Source organism: Podarcis melisellensis (genome assembly GCF_964234715.1).
Source record: "Podarcis melisellensis genome assembly, chromosome: 1".
In the NCBI taxonomy this organism is placed as follows: domain Eukaryota; kingdom Metazoa; phylum Chordata; class Lepidosauria; order Squamata; family Lacertidae; genus Podarcis; species Podarcis melisellensis.
In genome coordinates this window covers 2616121-2634867 of record NC_138528.1, presented here as the reverse complement: position 1 = coordinate 2634867, position 18747 = coordinate 2616121, and the positions used below count along the sequence as shown (strand labels likewise).

Here is an 18747-nt window from a genome sequence, read left to right as displayed (position 1 = left end):
TCCAGATTTCCCAGACATTACTGGGATTTCAAAGGCAGAATTGAGGTACGGGTGGAATTTCCCAAAGGCAGTGCCTTTGTCCTGGGTTTAGGCAAGTCAATTGAGAAATTGTGGCTTATTTTTTGTAAAAAAAATAAAATTAAAAATTTAAAAAGCTCAGCAACTTCTAGGCTTTCCTAAAATAAGCTTAAGAATTTCAGTGGTTTCCTTAAGAAAAGCTCAACAACTTTTCAGGGTGTCCTGTCTACAATATCCCCTACCTGCAGTTGCTCACATATACATTGGCTATCTGCATATGGAATAACAGCACAGCTGGGGGCATTGCTTGAAATCACAACTCTGTAAAAGTGGATCTTAATGGTAGATGTCTGCAAACATGATATGAGGCTGGCAGCATTAACCCCATTGTGTGGGAATCTCTTGCAGACGATGGTGGTGCCTGGAAACAGTTAAGTTGTGCATCCACAACAGTGACCAGAGAAGGAATGACCTCTGGGAGGAACAAAGATAATCTGTAACAGCACCTGTAACAGCAAAACTGGACGTCTTCACCTGTCGCAGGTGCAACCAAACATATCTCTCCCATATTGGTCTCTACAGCCACAGCAACGGTTTGACTTCACCCCCAAAGGTCTCCTGAGATAGATGGATGCCAACCAATCTCATGGTACAGGCAGAAGTTTAGATAAGTAACCGGGTCTACAATGCTCCTTTTTCACTACAGGGAAATATGGGGAACATTTAGATGATTTAGTTGCTTGGAGGTCCCTTCTGGATTCTATCATTTAGAGCCAATCCCTTAGCTGGTGCTTATCCATCTTCAGAACCTCATTCGGCTCCGGCAAATGATAATAATCAAGACTACATTGAATGTTTAATTTTCCCCAATGTGTGTCCCCCAGTTCTGTACAGAAAATGGATGGAAGGCGCTCATTGGGTAAGGATGTACCGATAATTCTTTCCAGGTAATTAAACTGTGCACAGTCTTGCCTTGATTGTTGTCCAACCTGCTTTGTAAAAGGGCCACGGATGGTCTGTTGATTAATCTCCAAAGAAATGGACTCAGAACTCTTTCCCAAATTTCACCTCCGTACAACATTTGGGGGTCACTTTGCTACCAACAAGGGTTGCGGGTGGCGCTGTGGGTTAAACCACAGAGCCTAGGGCTTGCCGATCAGAAGGTCGGTGGTTCGAGTCCCCGTGACAGGGTGAGCTCCCATTGCTCGGTCCCTGCTCCTGCCAACCTAGCAGATTGAAAGCACGTCATGTGCAAGTAGATAAATAGGTACCGCTCTGGCGGGAAGGTAAACGGCATTTCCGTGCACTGCTCTGGTTCGCCAGAAGTGGCTTAGTCCTGCTGGCCACAAGACCCGGAAGCTGTACGCCAGCTCCCTCGACCAGTAAAGCGAGATGAGCGCCGCAACCCCAGAGTCGGTCACGACTGGACCTAATGGTCAGGGGTCCCTTTACCTTTACCTTGCTACCAACAAATTGTTAGTATTTCATTCCTTTGATGGTGCAGATGAGATTGTTGTAAATCACATGCCTGTCTGGGACGAGTCTGGGAAAGGAAGACTGCCTTATCTCTTCTGCTGTGGGTACTAGTACAATGTACTTTCGCTTTTATTTCTGTTTGTTTGTTCTCTTGGAGCTGGAGAGAACCGACGCCATTATGCCTTTGTCTGTACATAGTGTGTAAATAAATCATAGACTGGTTTCTACGATGTCTCAAGCTTCTTGCTGTGTTTTGCCAGAAGATTAGTGTGCATAAATCATCTGATGGGAAATGTCTTTTCCAGAGCTGTGCATACTGGAGGATGCTCGGAGTTCTGGGGGCTTGCATGCTCACCCCCAGGGCATTTTTCCAACACAAATTTGCTCAATCCTAGAAAGGCTGGGCTGGATGAATCCCTAGCCGGAATTAAGATTGCCGGAAGAAATATCAACAGCCTCAGATATGCAGATGACACAACACTGATGGCAGAAAGTGAGGAGGAATTAAAGAACCTTTAATGAGGTTGAAAGAGGAGAGCACAAAATATGGTCTGAAGCTCAACATCAAAAAAACGAAGATCATGGCCACTGGGCCCATCACCTCCTGGCAAATAGAAGGGGAAGAAATGGAGGCAGTGGGAGATTTTGCTTTCTTGGGCTCCATGATCGCTGCAGATGGTGACAGCAGTCACGAAATTAAAAGACGCCTGCTCCTTGGAAGAAAAGCAATGACAAACCTAGACAGCATCTTAAAAAGCAGAGACATCACCTTGCCTACAAAGGTCCGTATAGATAAAGCTATGGTTTTCCCAGTAGTGATGTATAGAAGTGAGAGCTGGACCATAAAGAAGGCTGATCGCCAAAGAATGGATGCTTTTGAATTCTGGTGCTGGAGGAGACTCTTGAGAGTCCCATGGACTGCAAGAAGATCAAACCTATCCATTCTTAAGGAAATCAGTCCTGAGTGCTCACTGGAAGGACAGATCTTGAAGCTCAGGCTCCAAGACTTTGGCCACCTCATGAGAAAAGAAGACTCCCTGGAAAAGATCCTGATGTGGGGAAAGATTTTAACGGTTTGTTTGCTCTTTGCAAAGCACAAGGAGAAGGGGACGACAGAGGATGAGATGGTTGGATAGTGTTCTCGAAGATACCAGCGTGAGTTTGACCAAACTGCGGGAGGCAGCGGAAGACAGGAGTGCTTGGCGTGCTCTGGTCCATGGGGTCACGAAGAGTCGGACACGACTAAATGACTAAACAACAACAACAAGAGCAAACAACTGACTGCCGTCCTTGAAATTAACTTCTGTGCCTTGGCTTTCATCGCCTCAATATGCCACTTCCAGGTCAGGGATTCACTCAAGAGAACGCCAAGATATCTAAAAGTTTGGCCCAACAGCATCCTCAGGTGGGGCGGGGAGCCAGTCCCCTTGGAAACCCCAGAGAGCCATTGTAGACAATTGCCTACCTAGGCTTTTCAGAGTGCAAAACTCACCGCAGCTAGAAATCGCTGGCGTGGGCGGAGCAGGGAGCTTGCAGCATTTATTGAAACAAATTCCATCTTTTGTAAAGCAGAGTTCATAATGCAGGAACTATTTTAACTCGGTAAATACACGGAGGGCTCAATATCCCAGCCGCCGTGTTCTCTTATTTTAACGGTTTGTTTGCTCTTTGCAAAGCACCTCTCTGTATCCCTTTTATGGTCTCTGTAAAAGCTTTTCGGCTGCTAACTGGCTTCCTTAAGGCATAATTATATGTTTTATGAGAAACTGATGGGCATGCCCGAGAATAATTATTTGGATAAGTCTTGGGAAATAAATACAGTAATGAAACAGAAAGTTCCTTTCTGCCGAGCTTATATAAAAATCACGTAGAGAAGATGGTTCTAGTCCCCTGAAATGGTACAGGGTCAGAGCTTGTTCTTTGAAAAAAATAAAAACGATGGGGAAATCTCTGCAGGAAAAACGATACAGGAAATTAATGGAAATGTGCATGTCAAAATGAACCACAAGAGCCAGTTTAGATGCACCTTGTTTTAAGACCAGCTCCCAGTGGCATTTCACTCTGGTTCCATGAAAAGATATAAGCCTGACATTTGCTGGAGACGGGCAGAGAAAGGGCAATATGAACATGGAGGGTGCTGCAGCTACCGAGGAAACAATGGTTAAGTGATCCATGGAGATGAGCAGATTTTGGAGCCAGGTGATCTTTTGTTAATAGAAGGGATAAAAGAATGGGTCTGATATCTAGGTGAAATATACTTGACTCTGAGAGTGGATTTCATGCTCTTTATTCAGCTCATAGTGGTGAGGAGGAATAGACGTTCCCCCAGAATGTCTGATTTATATACATTATTTACACAATGGGCCCCACGTGATTGGCTAATTCCGGGATTCTCCTGTAGGCCAATCAGGTTGCGGATTCCCTGCCGCCTGGTGCTGGATTGGGTGGCTCCCGAGGACCAACCAGACTGCTGCATTCTGGATCCTCTTGTTCTAGGACCAATCAGACTGCTGCATTTTGGATCCTATTCAACTCAGTACATAACACTAGGGACATGTAAAAACTTTGCTTGATTTGTCTTTGTTAAGAATGACCGCTCCCACATCAAATGGGGGGGTGCCTTTTGCATGGTCATGCGCAGCCCCCTGGATCCCAGTGCGACTCCTGGTAGTTGGGGCTTGATTCATCCTCCCCAGGCTGGATACCTGGAGGTCTCTGCCTACCTCAGCCAATCGCCCAATCCCGCCTAGGGAGGCGTGGCCAGGGGATTGGCTAGGTAAGGGGAGGGACTGTCCTGCCCAGACAACAGAAGGTGAATCTTACCTGTGAAGAGCTTCTCCCACCCTCCCCTCCCTCAGTGAAGTCTTCTTTTGCAGGTTAACCTCTTCTCCACAGGTATACGTCAGGGTCGCTGTTGAAGAGCCGGAAAGGAATTCTCCTGCATTGGCAGGTTTTGCCTTTCCTGGAGCAAAACATCACAACTTTGGCAGTTTGAGGCCTTGGGCGGAATCCTTTAGTCTATCTTCCTAAACGGGGGGGGGGGGGGGGCGTGAAGTGGTGACCCACGCCCCCCTTGCAGCGGTGATCCCAGGGTTCCCATTAAAGGGGTCTTGAGGGGAGGCATTGGCCATACACTGAGAGATTGTCATTGCTCTCCCCTGCAGTACTGAATGTTTTAGTTTATATAAAATATGCAGGGATTTATGCTATGCAATGCAAAACAAGGGACGCGGGTGGCGCTGTAGGTTAAACCACAGAGCTTAGGACTTGCCGATCAGAAGGTCAGCAGTTCAAATCCCCGCAATGGGGTGAGCTCCCGTTTCTCGGTCCCTGCTCCTGCTAAACTAGCAGTTTGAAAGCACACCAGTACAAGTAGATAAATAGGTACCGCTCTGGCGGGAAGGTAAATGGCGTTTCCGTGCGCTGCTCTGGTTCACCAGAAGCGGCTTAGTCATGCTGGCCACATGACCCGGAAGCTGTACACCGGCTCCCTCAGCCAATAAAGTGAGATGAGCGCCGCAACCCAGGAGTCGGTCATGACTGGACCTAATGGTCAGGGGTCCATTAGTTTACCTTTACCTTTTTGCTATGCAAAATGAACCATGGAAAGAGAAGAAGGGAAGTCATTGCTATTTTAAAGTTGTTTAAATGAATATTCCAAGTTGTGAAACAGAAAATTTAATTCTCTCTCTCTCTCTCTCTCTCTCTCTCTCTCTCTCTCTCTCTCTCTCTCTGTGTGTGTGTGTGTGTGTGTGTGTTCGTGCGTGTGTAGGGTCCAGCAGGCTCTCCTTATGGTCTTAGATTGGAGTACCAAAAGTAGCAGGAGAACCAAGAACTCCAGAAAGAGAAGGCTTTGTGTCCCTCCGTCTGATCTATTTCCCTTTTAACTCCCTGCATCACGCCATTCCGATTGATCTCAGATATGGGAAGATGAATGCTGAGAGATCATTTGGCTGTGTCATCAGAAGGTTCCTTATCTTGAGCCAGAGAGAAGCCTCTCTCTCTCTTTTTGTACTCAGAGATGAAAACACTAAGATCACTCTGGGTAATGCGACCAAAGCACTATAGGCAGGAGAAGGGGGTGATGGTGGTGGGGAGACAGAGAGCTCATTTTCCAAACCTTCATCTTGCTGTGGAGAGATTGCAGGCAAATTGCAGAATAAACTGATAATTTACTGTATTTTCCTCCTACCTCAGGGGCATTCTGTTGATGCAATTTCATCGCAAATTGTGTGCATGCCCTTAAAAATAAATGGAGTCTCGAGGCTTTGGCAGAGCTCAGAGTGCCAGAGTGGATTTCAAATGCCGTTTATCAGCATATGCCACTGAAATATCCTAAGATTTTTCCCTCTTCTGTATTAGGGGAGGTAAAAGGGTTTCCTAATTGGGCCTGATGGGTTAGAGAACCCTTTGAGTTGTTCTGTGTTCTTGGGCAGATTTGGACTCCTTTAGAATTTCTCCTTCAGAGCCCCCATTAAAAAGAAAGGGGTTTCTGAGGCAGAGTGGTCCAATGCGCCGTGCGCCAGTGAGTCAGATTTGTTCCTTGTTTTGCTTCTCAAATTTTGTACCTGGTACTTAGCAACCTGGCCACACGATAAGAAGAAACTATCGGCAAATGATTTTAATGAAACCACTCCAGCTATTACAAGGTATTAAATCACGGCAAGCCATCAGGAGAACATCAAAGGGTATGGGCTGTTTTCTGCTTGCTTTGAGAGATTTTCGGGGTGGGTGGCTGAAAGGTGCAAGGAACAGTTGCCACGCCAGGCTGAGCGTCCTCTGGGTGACAACCCCGGATCTAGATGGATGGATTAAAATTGGAGTCAAATTTTTCCTGCAGCAATATCCAGGAAAAGAGCAGTGACGAAGTGACAAAGTCAGCGAGAAAAAGAAGAAGGACCGAACGGCAGGCAACAGCAGGAGATGCGGCCAGGATCCAGTGAGGAGGCGAAAGGAGGCCGCCCCCCTGGGTGCGCCGCAATTTACTCTTGGTCTCCTGGCTTCAGGGATTGCCCCACGAAGCCTTCTGAGTGCAGCAGGAGCGCTCCTCCCTCTTCGCTCAGGAGGCTTTGGGTTGCTTTCTTGTTTTCCTCCTCTAAAAACTAGGTGCGTCTTATGGTCAGGTGCATCTTATAGAGCAAAAAATACGGTAAATAGTCCTGCGGCCACGACTCCGGCCACCTGATTGGACAGCCGGGAGCATGACGTGGCCAGAATCCCCATGACGTGGGCGGCATCCCTCAGTCCCCAATCAGGGTAATGGGGGAGGCAGATGCCCCTCTGCAACACTGCCCCTCAAGGAAGGGGAGCGGACATATCATAAAAGCTAACTTTTGTAAGGTCACAAATTTAAGCCACACTTTAACTTTTCATGGTCGGAATTTGGGGGATGAAAGTGCAGCTTATATTCGGGCCAATACGGTAATGGACATTTATGAAATTGTGCATAGCATGGAGAAATTGGAGAAAGGGCAGTTTCTCTCTCATAATACTTGAATTCATGGACATATAATGAAGTCGAATGCTGGAAGATTCCAGACAGATAAAAGCAAGTCCTACTTCATAGTTGAACTATGAAACTCATTGCCACAGGAGGCAGTGATGGCCACCAATTTGGATGATTTTAAAAGAGAAGGCTATCAAAGGCTGCTAGGCATGATGGCTGTATCCCACCTTCATGGCTGGAGGCAGTAATGCTTCTGAAAAACGATTGCTGGAAACCGCAGGAGGGGAGAAGGCTCTTGTGCTCGGGTTCTACACATGGGTTTTCCATAGAAGCGCCAGCATGGGAACAGGATGCTGGACAAGATGGGCCATTGGCCTCATCCAGCAGGCTCTGTTCTTTGTTCCTCTCTGCTGGAAAGGCCCAAGAGGATGCAGAAGACTTTGCACCAGGCCTGAGCCCTACTTGCTGGCAGATCGGAGCAGATCAGGGGTATGTGTGGCTCCCTTGATTAGCAAAGCCTGGAGAAACAAGCACTTTGCTAAACGAAAGGCTAATGGCTTTGGGATTCTTAATGTTGTCACAGGGCACTTAAAGGTCAATGCACTTGCTCGTTAAGGAGCTATTTCTACCAACTTCCCTGGAATTAGCAGGCTTCTATTTTAATGGAGGGATGCGGGTGGCACTGTGGGTTAAACTACAGAGCCTAGGACTTGCTGATCAGAATGTTGGCGGTTCGAATCTCCGTGACGGGGTGAGCTCCCGTTGCTCAATCCCTGCTTCTGCCAATCTAGCAGTTCGAAAGCACATCAAAGTGCAAGGAGATACAGTGGTGCCCCGCAAGACGAACGCCTCACAAGACAAAAAACCCGCTAGACGAAAGGGTTTTACATTTTGGAGGCGCTTCGCAAAACGAATTTCCCTATGGGGTTGCTTTGCAAGACGAAAAAAATCTTGCATCCCCCCGCGGGTTTTTTTCGCTTTTTCCGCCCTTTTCTTAAGCCGCTAAGCCGCTTATCAGCTGTTCCGCTGATAAGCCGCTTAACAGCTGATCGCTGGAAGCCACTTGACAGCTGTAGCGCTAATCCGCTAAGCTGTCAATGGGCTTGCTTCGCAAGACAAAAAAATCGCTAGACGAAGAGATTCACGGAACGGATTATTTTCGTCTTGCGAGGCACCACTGTAAATAGGTACCACTCTGGCGGGAAGGTAAAAGGTGTTTCCGTGTGCTGCTCTGGTTCGCCGGATACGGCTTAGTCATGCTGGCCACATGACCCAGAAGCTGTACACCGGCTCCCTTGGCCAATAAAGCGAGATGAGCGCTGCAACCCCAAAGACGTCTGCGACCGGACCTAATGGTCAGGGGCCTCTTTACCTTTATTTTAATGGGAAGTGTAATGCTGGTGGTCAACAAAAGAGGTTTAAAGATTGTCTCCAGTGGCGGAGCAAGCCAATTGGGCGCCCGGGGCAGCGCGTGTGCCCTGTGCCTAGGGGCGGGGCCAGCTGCCCGTGGGGGTGGGGCCAACCACCCATGGGGCGGGGCGAGCCGGGGCAGGATGCTCCGCGGGGCCTCCAAGGAGTCTGCCTGCTTCCTCCCACTTAGCCACCCTACAGCTGGGGGGGAGGCAGTGGGCGGACAGTTTGGGCAGAGCGGAGCCTGCAGGCGCCCAACCACCATGTCATTCACAGGAGAGATGCGTGACTTGGGCGCAATGCAGGCCCCGCAGTGAGTGCCACCCAGCATTTTGTCACCCCTCTCAGTAGTTACACCCAGGGCAAACCGCCCCCACCACACACCCCTTCCTCCGCCCCTGACTGCCTCAAGGCAAATTTCAAAAAATGTAGTATTAACACCAAAAATTGGGAAATACTTGTCTGCGAGCACTCCAGTTGGAGAACAGCCTTGACCAAAGATGTCATGGGCTTTGAAGACACTCAAACTCAGGACGCAAGGGAGAAATGTGCTAAGAGGAAGGCACGCTTGGCAAATCCACACCAGGATCAACTCCTGTCCAGAAACCAATGTCCCCACTGTGGAAGGACGTGAGGATCCAGAATTGGCCTCCACAGTCACTTATGGACTCATTGCTAAGAGCATGTTTATGGAAGACAATCTTACTCGGCTATGGGTGATCGCCAAAGAAGATGAAAGAAGATTTTATCTGCTTTCCACACTTAGGTGATGCACCAGTTGAGGAGACACTTGGATCCAGAAATCTGTGTCTGCATACAAACAGATGCTTCTTGCACATAGAACTCTGTACAGAAAGGCTGTTGAAATGCACAGAGGTTTTCTGTATCTGTAAGTCAAGGAGGACTGACTGCCACAGCGCTGCTCCCTTTCTCTGCCCACTTGCAGCAGACCCAGCTGGGTATGTGACCCGGCTTCGAGTGTGTGTGGTTGTGCGTATGGGATTTGGGTTTTTTGAAATACCAGTTTGGTGTGATTTGTAACGTATTTGCAAATCAGAATTGGGAGGGCATCTTCTGATCTGCAGTTGTCACAGGAACACCTGTCAGTTAAAAAGCAGCAATACCATGGAGATCTGAAACATTTTAAATAAGAAAGATTTGTATTAATTGGAGTAAGATTTCCTTACAAACAAAAATAAAAATAAAGAATTTGTGACACTGGGTGATATTCAACTGCATTCAGGCTCAGAACAGATGCACCCTTTCTCACCCTTTAAAACTCAGTGCCCCGCCCCCGCATCCCGCTGGAAAACTGGCTCTTCAGTGCTGAATCAGAACAAATGGAAATTTGGTTTTCCACGGATGCTAGAAGCAGGTTAACATGAGGAAAGTACAGGGGCCAAAAAGTGCTCTGAAATGGAGCTTCAAAATGTGGACTTGTGTCTACAAACACAGTTCAAAAGGAAGTCTGGGTGAGCCTTTAGTTGGAAATGGTTAATTAAAATGTCAGTTAAAACAGAAATGGATGTTTATGGTATTTTGAAATGGCAAAGCTTATATTGGATAAGTTGTCATGGACCTTTGTTAAGGGTTTGCAAAAATTATTCCCCAACTATTTCTTATTTGGGATACTTATTTGGGTGTGTATGTGTGTGTGTGAAGGAAATCGGGGGCATTCCTGACTTCCTGACATCTATATTTACCTAAAATGTGGCTTTGGGACTTATATTTCCAAGCATCTGCAAAGATGCCCAGCAGGCATTTCAGCACTCGAGAAATAGCTACAAAGGCCCAAGATGGGAGAAAGTGAGCTGGAGGCTGGCTGTGTGCTGGTGATGGCAAAGCAGAAGAAGCTGCTGGACCGAGAAAGGGAGGAGGGAATTCTGCAGGAAGGCTTTCGAGCGAGTGGCAGAGGACAAGCTCCGTTCTTTGTCCCTAACATGTTGAAAAGGAGACTAATGGGGTGGAACCGGAGGCACCGTTCCAGAGATTGGCAGTCTTTGCAACAGAGACAAAGAAACTCCATTAGTTGGGAAATGTACGCGGGCGCAGTCCCTGCCAGACGGGAAAGGCAGTTCTTGGAACACATCAGACAAGACCCCATGTGCTGGTCCTGAGGGTTACCCGTGTGGCGAGGTCCGAGTCCAGTCCGAGGTCGAGGGTGTGGTATGGAGGATGTCCGTCAAAGCCATAGCTGAATCCAAGGCAGGGAGTCGGGTGAGGTCAGGAGTTCCGGCAGGACAGGCTGCAGGCAGGAACAGGCTACCAACAATGTTGCTCCCACAACCTGGGACTGGGGCTGGCTGGCTTTTATCTGCCCCGACCCACAGGGCGGCCCCGATCCTCATGTGACTCGCCTCTCCTGGCCTGGAGGCGAGCACTCCTCCTGCGGGAACTTAGTTCCCTCTGCCTCTCTGCCCTGAGCCTCTGCAGCTCAGGAGAGGCTGGAGGGTTAGCGGACCCAGAGGCAACCTCCTCTTCCCCTGATGGGGCTGAGAGTGGAGCACCTGCAGGCAGTGGGTCCTCCATCACCTCAGGAGCCAGAGCAGACTCAGCTGGTGCCTGCACCTGAGGACCCAGCACAGGTGAGGACCCTTCAGGCTCAGGCCCCAGCCCCGGCTCAGCTGGTTCTGGAGACGGGGAATCCTGTGCAGGCTGGGATTCCGAATCCCAGGCCATCACACCCCATCTCCACAGAAAGGGATATCTTCCAGTACCATGGTGGGGGCTGATGTCGCCCCTGCAGAATTCGGAAGCATAATGATATTGTTACACGTCACCCAATTGCCACCTGCTTTTTGTGCTAAGTGCCTGAGGTCTTCCTGAGTCCACAAAGTCTTGGGTGGGTTTGAGAACTTGCTTCGTGATACTGTTTGGAGTGCGGGTTTTGTGGTTGCTCTATTTGTCAGGGGTTCAGCTTTACCCAACAATGGCGTCTTGGGTGCAGGGTGACTCAGTATTGTTGCATTCACCCCAATCTCACAGCGGAGAGAGAATCTGGGGGTTCCAGGCACTTACCCCAAGCTCAGCTTCCTTGAAATGAAGGTCAGCAGAAACTGCAATGTTTTCAGGATATATGGTTTTATTTACACATATACCGTATTTACTCAAGTGTAATACGCATCTTTTGGGGCCAAATTATGTCGTGAAAATTAGGGTGTGTATTAGATTTAATGGCGCCAGCACATACTTACTTGGTTTCAAGGTTTTGAAAATTGAGGTGCGCATTAGATTCGAAGGCGCATTAGATTCGTGTAAATATGGTACGTAACAACAACAGTTGTATTATTTGTACTCCACCCATCTGACTGGGTTGCCCTAGCCACTCTGGGCTGCTTCCAACACATATAAAAACATAATAAAACATTGCACATTAAAAAGCTTTCCTACACTGATCATAAGACGAAGCTCACAGCATCAACACCCCAACAGATCTTGATCTCTATTGTTGTTGTTGTTGTTTAGTCGTGTCTGACTCTTCGTGACCTCCTGGACCAGAGCACGCCAGGCACTGCTGTCTTCCACTGCCTCCCGCAGTTTGGTCAAACTCATGCTGGTAGCTTCGAGAACACTGTCCCACCATCTCATCCTCTCCGGTCCCCTTCTCCTTGTGCCCTCCATCTTTCCCAACAGCAGGGTCTTCTCTTCTCATGAGGTGGCCAAAGTCTTGGGGCCTCAGCTTCAGGATCTGTCCTTCCAGTGAGCACTCAGGGCTGATTTCCTTCAGAATGGATAGGTTTGATCTTCTTGCAGTCCATGGGCCTCTCAAGAGTCTCCTGATCTCTATTAGTCACAGCTTTGGATCCAGAACAGATCAAGCAGGTCTCTGTGTCTCCAGCTTCCAGCCTGCTCTCTGGCTCCTCCTCCTCCTCCTCCTCCTCCTCCTCCTCCTCCTCTTCTTCTTCTTCTTCTTCTTCTTCTTCTTCTTCTTCTTCTTCTTCTTCTTCTTCTATCACTCGCAGCTAGGTGAGGGGATGTTGGAGGAGAAAAGGTCCACCCATTCCCCTGGAGGCCAGCATCAATCTTCTGGGATGCAGATGAGGAAGCTTAAGGAGCTAAGATCATTGTCTTAAAAAGAAACTTGTCTGAGTTGCTCAGCACCTTCCTCTCTGGAGAAAGTCGTTGAGCTTTGCCCAAGATTCTTGAGCCATTTTTTAATGAAAGTTGCCAAAATCTAGACTTGGGTTGCCACATGTCTGGATTTTTGGTGATTTCTGTCTGCCATATTCTGCTTCCGACTGCCATATTCTGGCTGTGTGCAGGAAATTCCAGGTATATGGCAGCCCTATTCTAACCCTCACTGGGTACAGAACCCCAAGAAATGGAAGGCACTCAGGGCATCATCCACACTGCCCCCTCCAACTCACAACACCATGGCTCGTTTTCGAAAGAAAAGTCACTTGCCTATGTGGGGATTGAGTGAGGAGGGGAAAACAAAGAAGGCCCCTAAAAATGTTATTCTAAAGCACCAATGCTGCAGCAAGCAAAGGCTCTAGCAGCCAAGTCTGCTGCTTGTGGCTGGAAAGCCAAACAGGAAGTTTGTGACTGTTGCCATGGGAACAAAGGGGCAGTCCATTCTGTACTGAGCACCGGATGTTAGCTCAGTGGGTTTGTCACATGACCTGTACAGGATGTACATGGGTGGTTTAGGAGTTTCTCTCTGTTTGTTGAAGAGAGCAGACATCTTTACTGTATGACTGCTAAAAGACACAAATAAAGACATGTAGATACGTTTCTGTCTGTGTCTGATTCCCCTCCCTGGGGATATGCAGGGAGCAGGGAGGAGGAGAAGCAGTTGGTGTGTTTTCCTCACAGCCTGAGGAAAATCGCCGGAACGGACCTCGTATGTTTATTCCTGCCGGGAGTCGCCGGAGGGAGGTCTAAGGAATTCAGCCGGTGCCTGAACAGATAGGCACATACCTCAGGACGGGCTAGAATTCTAACAAAAAATTTCTGCTCAGCTCCCAAGCAGGCAACTAGCAAAGCCAAGGCTGTGTACAGAGGGAGGGAATTGCAGAGGGAAGAATGGAGTGCTTGGGGTGGAGCCAGTTTATACAGCTTCCTTTCTGGGTCCCTAAAACCATTGCGAACCTTCTTCCCAGGAGAGCTGGGGCATGGCAAATTCAACCTCCCGCCCGTGTTTCAGAATACACAGTGATGTCACAGATGCACAGTCTTTGGAAGCTTCTAGAATGCACGGCAGTTGAAGGAAGAGCAAGGAGACCACCGCAGGGGAAGGGCAAGTCCAGAGTGCCGAGGGCTACTGTGACGACTCAAGGGCCATGATTCCAGCTGGCTGCCAGTAGAAAGGAAACAACAGCAACCACCACCCAACATCTTCCCCTCTGGACAATGACACAACCTACGTGCCACCTGCAGCCCCAATGAGAGAAAGGAAAAGGAGGAGGAGGAGAGACCTTGAAGTGAAATCCTATGCGAGGGGAAAAGGGACTTTCCATCTGTTTCAAGAGCGGTGAGTTTAGCCCCCAAGAGGAGCACCGAGCGAGAGGGCTGGGAGACGTTTGCCAGTGGTCCAGGCCTACCCAACAGACAGAGGAACTGTGCATTAATCTGCCCCACCAAGGTGTCATAGCAGAGAAGCAAGATGGATGACGACCCAGAGCCCGGTCTCGACGAAGCCGTCCTGGGCAGCTGTGAAGTGAGCGAGCAATCGTTCAGTGTTGCCGAGTTGCAGAAATGCACCCTTGAGGACGAGGTGAACATCCACCAGGAAGGTGGGGACAATGGCCCTTTCATGGATCAAGAACCCACCAAGAAACCCCTTTTGGGCAAAGATGTGCCAAACCAAGCCTTGCAGACAGAGAACAAAGGGGGCGTTTTCAGAAGGAAAGACCAAAGTCAGGCACCAGATGTGTCCGGGAACATCAAGAGCAGCGCGTCGAGTCTACGGAAGCCATCCCGCCGCAGCATCCCACGACTTCCTGGTCAGGAGTCCCGCCGGAGCAGCCAGCAATCTGTTGGTGTGCAGTCCCCGCTGAGCCTGAACCCTTCCCGAACACAGTCCATCAGTGAGTCGGATGCGAAAGACATCACGTGGGTGAGCAAAAGGACCGGGAAGCTGATGAAGTGTCGGACCCAGCAAACGAGCCTCATATGGGAGCAGAAGAGCTTTTCCGATATCCTCAGTCCTTCCAGCGACGAATCCGACAGGAGCAGAGAGGGATCAATGGAAACCCTGACTACAGTAGACGAGTCGGAGATGATGTATTCGGAGGAAGCATCACTGCAAGAGTCTTTGGGGAGCAAAGGGTGCCACAGCAGCCAGCAGCTGGAAGGGAAGGGGTCAAAGCGCAACAGCCTAAAGAGGGACTCTCGCAGGAACAGCCAGCGGTCCATGGAGATACCTCTACTGCTCCCAAAGGGGATTTGCCTCGACGAGGACATATCCTGGATCAGCCCAAAGACTGGCAAGGAAATGAAATGCAAAGCTCAACAGACAAGCATTGTTTGGGAACTGAAAACTCTCTCGGAAATCCTGCATACTTCCAGCCAGGAATCTTTCCCCAATGCCTTAGAAACGGATACAACCGAGTTGTCTTCTGAGGCCGAGGCTGAACAGCGAGCCAGACGAGGGTCACAGCGCACTGTCCAACGACCAGAGAGCAGGCCGCCCATGGGTCAAGAATCTCGCCGAGGCAGCCTAGTTCCAGAAGCTGTAAAATCCTGGCAGGATACCCAGAAACTGGAGGAGCAAAAGCCAACGCCGTACAGGAACGCTAAAACGGACACCTTTATGTCCGAGCAGGCCCAACAGACAGACAGCTGTGAGAGTCTAAAGGAAGAATTGATGCACCACAGTCAACAGAGGGATGCCTTGGTTGGAGCCCAAGTTGTTTCTCACCGTAGCAGCTTGCGAGAAGATGCCCAAATACCCCAGCCTGCCAATCAAGAGCTTGTGTGGGAAGAGTCACAGCCAAGCATACCAACAGCAGTGGATTTCCAGAGGGGTCACCCAATGCCATCCCAGGGCATTGGGAAGGACGTTGGTGTAGGGAAGGAGTCTAATATGCCAGCTGGTCTTCAAAGCAGGGCGAATGAAGCCACCCAAGAACCTCCTCTTGAGCAAGGCACCTGGATCAGCAAAAGGACGGGCAAAGTTGTGAAGAACAGGAGCCAGCAGACGGACAAGAGTTGGCTTCTGTACTGTGCAGCCAAAAGGCAGAAGGTGAAGAAGTGCACCAGCCAACAGACCGACGAGAGTTTCCTCCAGAGCTATGCAGAGAGGAAAATGAAGAAAGCGAGCAGGGAATCCATGCCTGCTGCCAGGGATCAGCAGGAACAGCCCAGGACTGGGGACGCCAGCACTAAGTGCAGAAATGAAGATCCCAGAGGCTTCCTGCCCCATGGTTCACATTCATTGTCACTGCAGAATGAGCTATGTGGTGCAGAAATAGTGAGGGAAGGTAACCGTGCAGAGGCGGTGAGAGAAGGTAGCCGTGCAGAAGTAATGAAGGAAGTTGGCCGTGCAGAGGAAGGTAGCCATGCAGAGATGGTGAAGGAAGGTGGCCCTGTAGACGTGGTGAAGGACGGTGGCCTTTCAGAGATGGTGAAGGAAGCTGGCCCTGCAGAGGTGGTGAAGGATGGTGGCCGTGAAGATGTGGTGAAGGACGGTGGCCGTGCAGAGATGGTGAAGGACGGTGGCCTTGCAGATGTGGTGAAGGAAAGTGGCCATGCAGAGATGGTGAAGGAAGGTAGCCGTGCAGATGTGGTGAAGGAAGCTGGCCCTGCAGAGGTGGTGAAGGACGGTGGCCTTTCAGAGATGGTGAAGGAAGGTAGCCGTGCAGAGATGGTGAAGGACAGTGGCCTTGCAGATGTGGTGAAGGAAGGTAGCCATGCAGAGATGGTGAAGGAAGGTAGCCATGCAGAGATGGTGAAGGAAGGTAGCCGTGCAGATGTGGTGAAGGAAGCTGGCCCTGCAGAGGTGGTGAAGGATGGTGGCCAGGCAGAGATGGTAAAGGAAGGTAACCATGCAGAGATGGTGAAGGATGGTGGCCTTGCAGATGTGGTGAAGGAAGGTGGCCGTGCAGGGATGGTGAAGGACGGTGGCCGTGCAGAGATGGTGAAGGACGGTGGCCGTGCAGAGATGGTGAAGGACGGTGGCCGTGCAGAGATGGTGAAGGACGGTGGCCTTGCAGATGTGGTGAAGGAAGGTGGCCTTGCAGATGTGGTGAAGGAAGGTGGCCTTGCAGATGTGGTGAAGGAAGGTAGCCATGCAGGGATGGTGAAGGAAGGTAGCCGGCAAAGCTCTCATGAAGATGGTAAGGGACCACTGCTGCTCCAGCCTGTAAAGGACCCCCCAATCAGCAAGCTTGTCAGAAGCTCTCTCCAGTGGCCAGATGATTCTGAACCCAAGTCGTATATGGAGAACGGCATGCCATACTCATACTATATGGAAGGGGAAGATGACCAGATCTACAGCATCATTTCTCTGGAAGATGGAATCTGGATGAACAGGAGAACTGGGAAATTAGTGGTGAGTCACTTTCAGCAAACAGGTAAGACTGCTGTCCCAACCATCAGCAGGACATCTCTCCTGGGAAAGGGAGGCAACTCAGGAAGAGCCTTTGGGGCTCCTGGAAGTGGGTTGGATGGAGCCAGGAGTGATCAGGAGGAATCTGAAAGAGAAGAAGCCCCGTCAGGTCAGGAAAGCCACTGTGGCAGTCATCAAGATTCTGACCGAGATGCCAGCCTTATCATAGTGAAGCCTACAGGGGGGGAATCTCAGTGTGCAGACGATGTTGAGAAGCTCCTGAGCCGTCGCCTGAGTGAGGCTATGCTCTTGAGCGTAGAGTCTCCAGACGTGGGGGACGAAACTGCATTGTACACCGCTGTCTCCGTGGAGAAAGGGAGTTGGGTGAACCTGAAAACAGGCCAGCTGCTGGAATCTCAGAGTCAGCAGACAGAGGAGGAGCACATTGATCAAGTCCTTGTAGAGGATGTGGAGCTGTCATCGGAAGGTGTTAGCCAGCAACAAGCACCTGGAGAAGGCCCAGTGGGATTTCCAGTGCAGAGCCATTCTAACATGCAAGGATTGGGAAGAGAAGGCCCAGTGGGATTTCCAGTGCAGAGCCATTCTAACATGCAAGGATTGGGAAGAGAAGGCCCAGTGGGATTTCCAGAGCCAAGCCACCATAACATGCAAGGATTGGGTAGAGATGGCCCTGTGGGATTTCCAGAGCCAAGCCACCATAACATGCAAGGATTGGGTAGAGATGGCCCTGTGGGATTTCCAGAGCCAAGCCACCATAACATGCCAGGATTGGGTAGAGATGGCCCTGTGGGATTTCCAGAGCCAAGCCACCATAACATGCAAAGGTCTGGAAGAGAAGGCCCTGTGGGATTTCCAGAGCCAAGCCACGATAACACACAAGGATATGGAGCAGAAGGCATGGATGATGATCCCATCAGCAGAGACGAACAACCAAGTCCCGCGGGTCGCGGGTAGTTGATAGATCCACCAACCCTTGATGGGCAAGGGCTGCTGGCACCTCGAGGAGATGGGGAGCACCAGAGGTGCAGACTCTAGGAATGGAGAACATGGAGGTTGAGAATGAAGTCTTGAAGATCAAAAGAGTAATCCTCCCAGGGACAAGGAAGGAAACACAAAATAAAAAAAAGATGACGAAACCAAAATACCATCTTGTTTGTCTGACTGCGATGGCTGGGATTCCTGCATTGGTCCTGGGGTTGGAGCAGATTTGGGTTCCTTCCAATTCTACAATTTCATGATTCAATGACTGAATCATCCCATCATTTGCTCTTCCACGCCCCACCTCTTCCCCAAGGAGAGAAATAGTATAGGGATGACGGAGGAAGTCTTTCCTTTGCATTTGTACCAAGCTGAGATTTTCCACACCATTATGAACATTTGCCACATGAGAGGTGAGCCCAGAGAACTTTTCATTTGAAAGCGAGGGGCTCTTGCTGGGGAGGTGGGGGTGGGGGTCTTGCAGGTCCTCCTCCCACCTTGCAGGGCCTTTTCACCATCATGACTTCTCCGTAGCCCAGTGCGCTGGGCCTGGGGGCTAACCTGAGCAACGCAGTCCTGGTCCGGTCCCGAATCCAAGGACCCGAATCCAATCCATGAGGAGTCAGTCCAACAGGGCCAAGGCAGGTCACAAGGCAGGAAACCAGACTAGGTCAGCCACAGGGAGCTCCTAGCAAACAGCAATGTTCCTCCCGCAACCTGGGGTGATGGTGGTGGTCCAACAGCCTTTTCTCTCTGGTGGGGTAACAGCCGGTCCTGATCCCCCGGTGACTAACCTCCCTGTCTCGCCTGAAGGCGAGCACTCCTCCTGCAAGTACTCAGGTCTCTCCTTCTCTCAGAGCTTAGTCTCTGCAGCTCAGGAGACGTCGGTGGGTTACTAGACCCAGAG

At 49.9% G+C, this 18747-nt stretch overlaps 1 protein-coding gene across 8 annotated transcripts; it reads left to right on the top strand.

Annotated features, from left to right (window-relative positions):
- The first annotated feature begins 13534 nt into the window (after positions 1–13534).
- On the top strand, positions 13535–18004 carry LOC309373569 (uncharacterized protein). 8 transcript variants are annotated; one of them, XM_081917897.1, is made up of 2 exons: positions 13535–15801; positions 16144–18004. In XM_081917897.1, exons 1-2 carry the CDS (start codon positions 13956–13958, stop codon positions 17814–17816), a joined length of 3519 nt encoding a protein of 1172 aa, XP_081774023.1. In that variant the 5' UTR covers positions 13535–13955; the 3' UTR covers positions 17817–18004. The 8 variants fall into 8 exon arrangements, with proteins under 8 accessions (XP_081774023.1, XP_081774025.1, XP_081774024.1 ...); XM_081917899.1 differs by having other exon boundaries at positions 13535–15815; positions 16428–18004; XM_081917898.1 differs by having other exon boundaries at positions 13535–15815; positions 16347–18004.
- Positions 18005–18747: the final 743 nt, after the last annotated feature.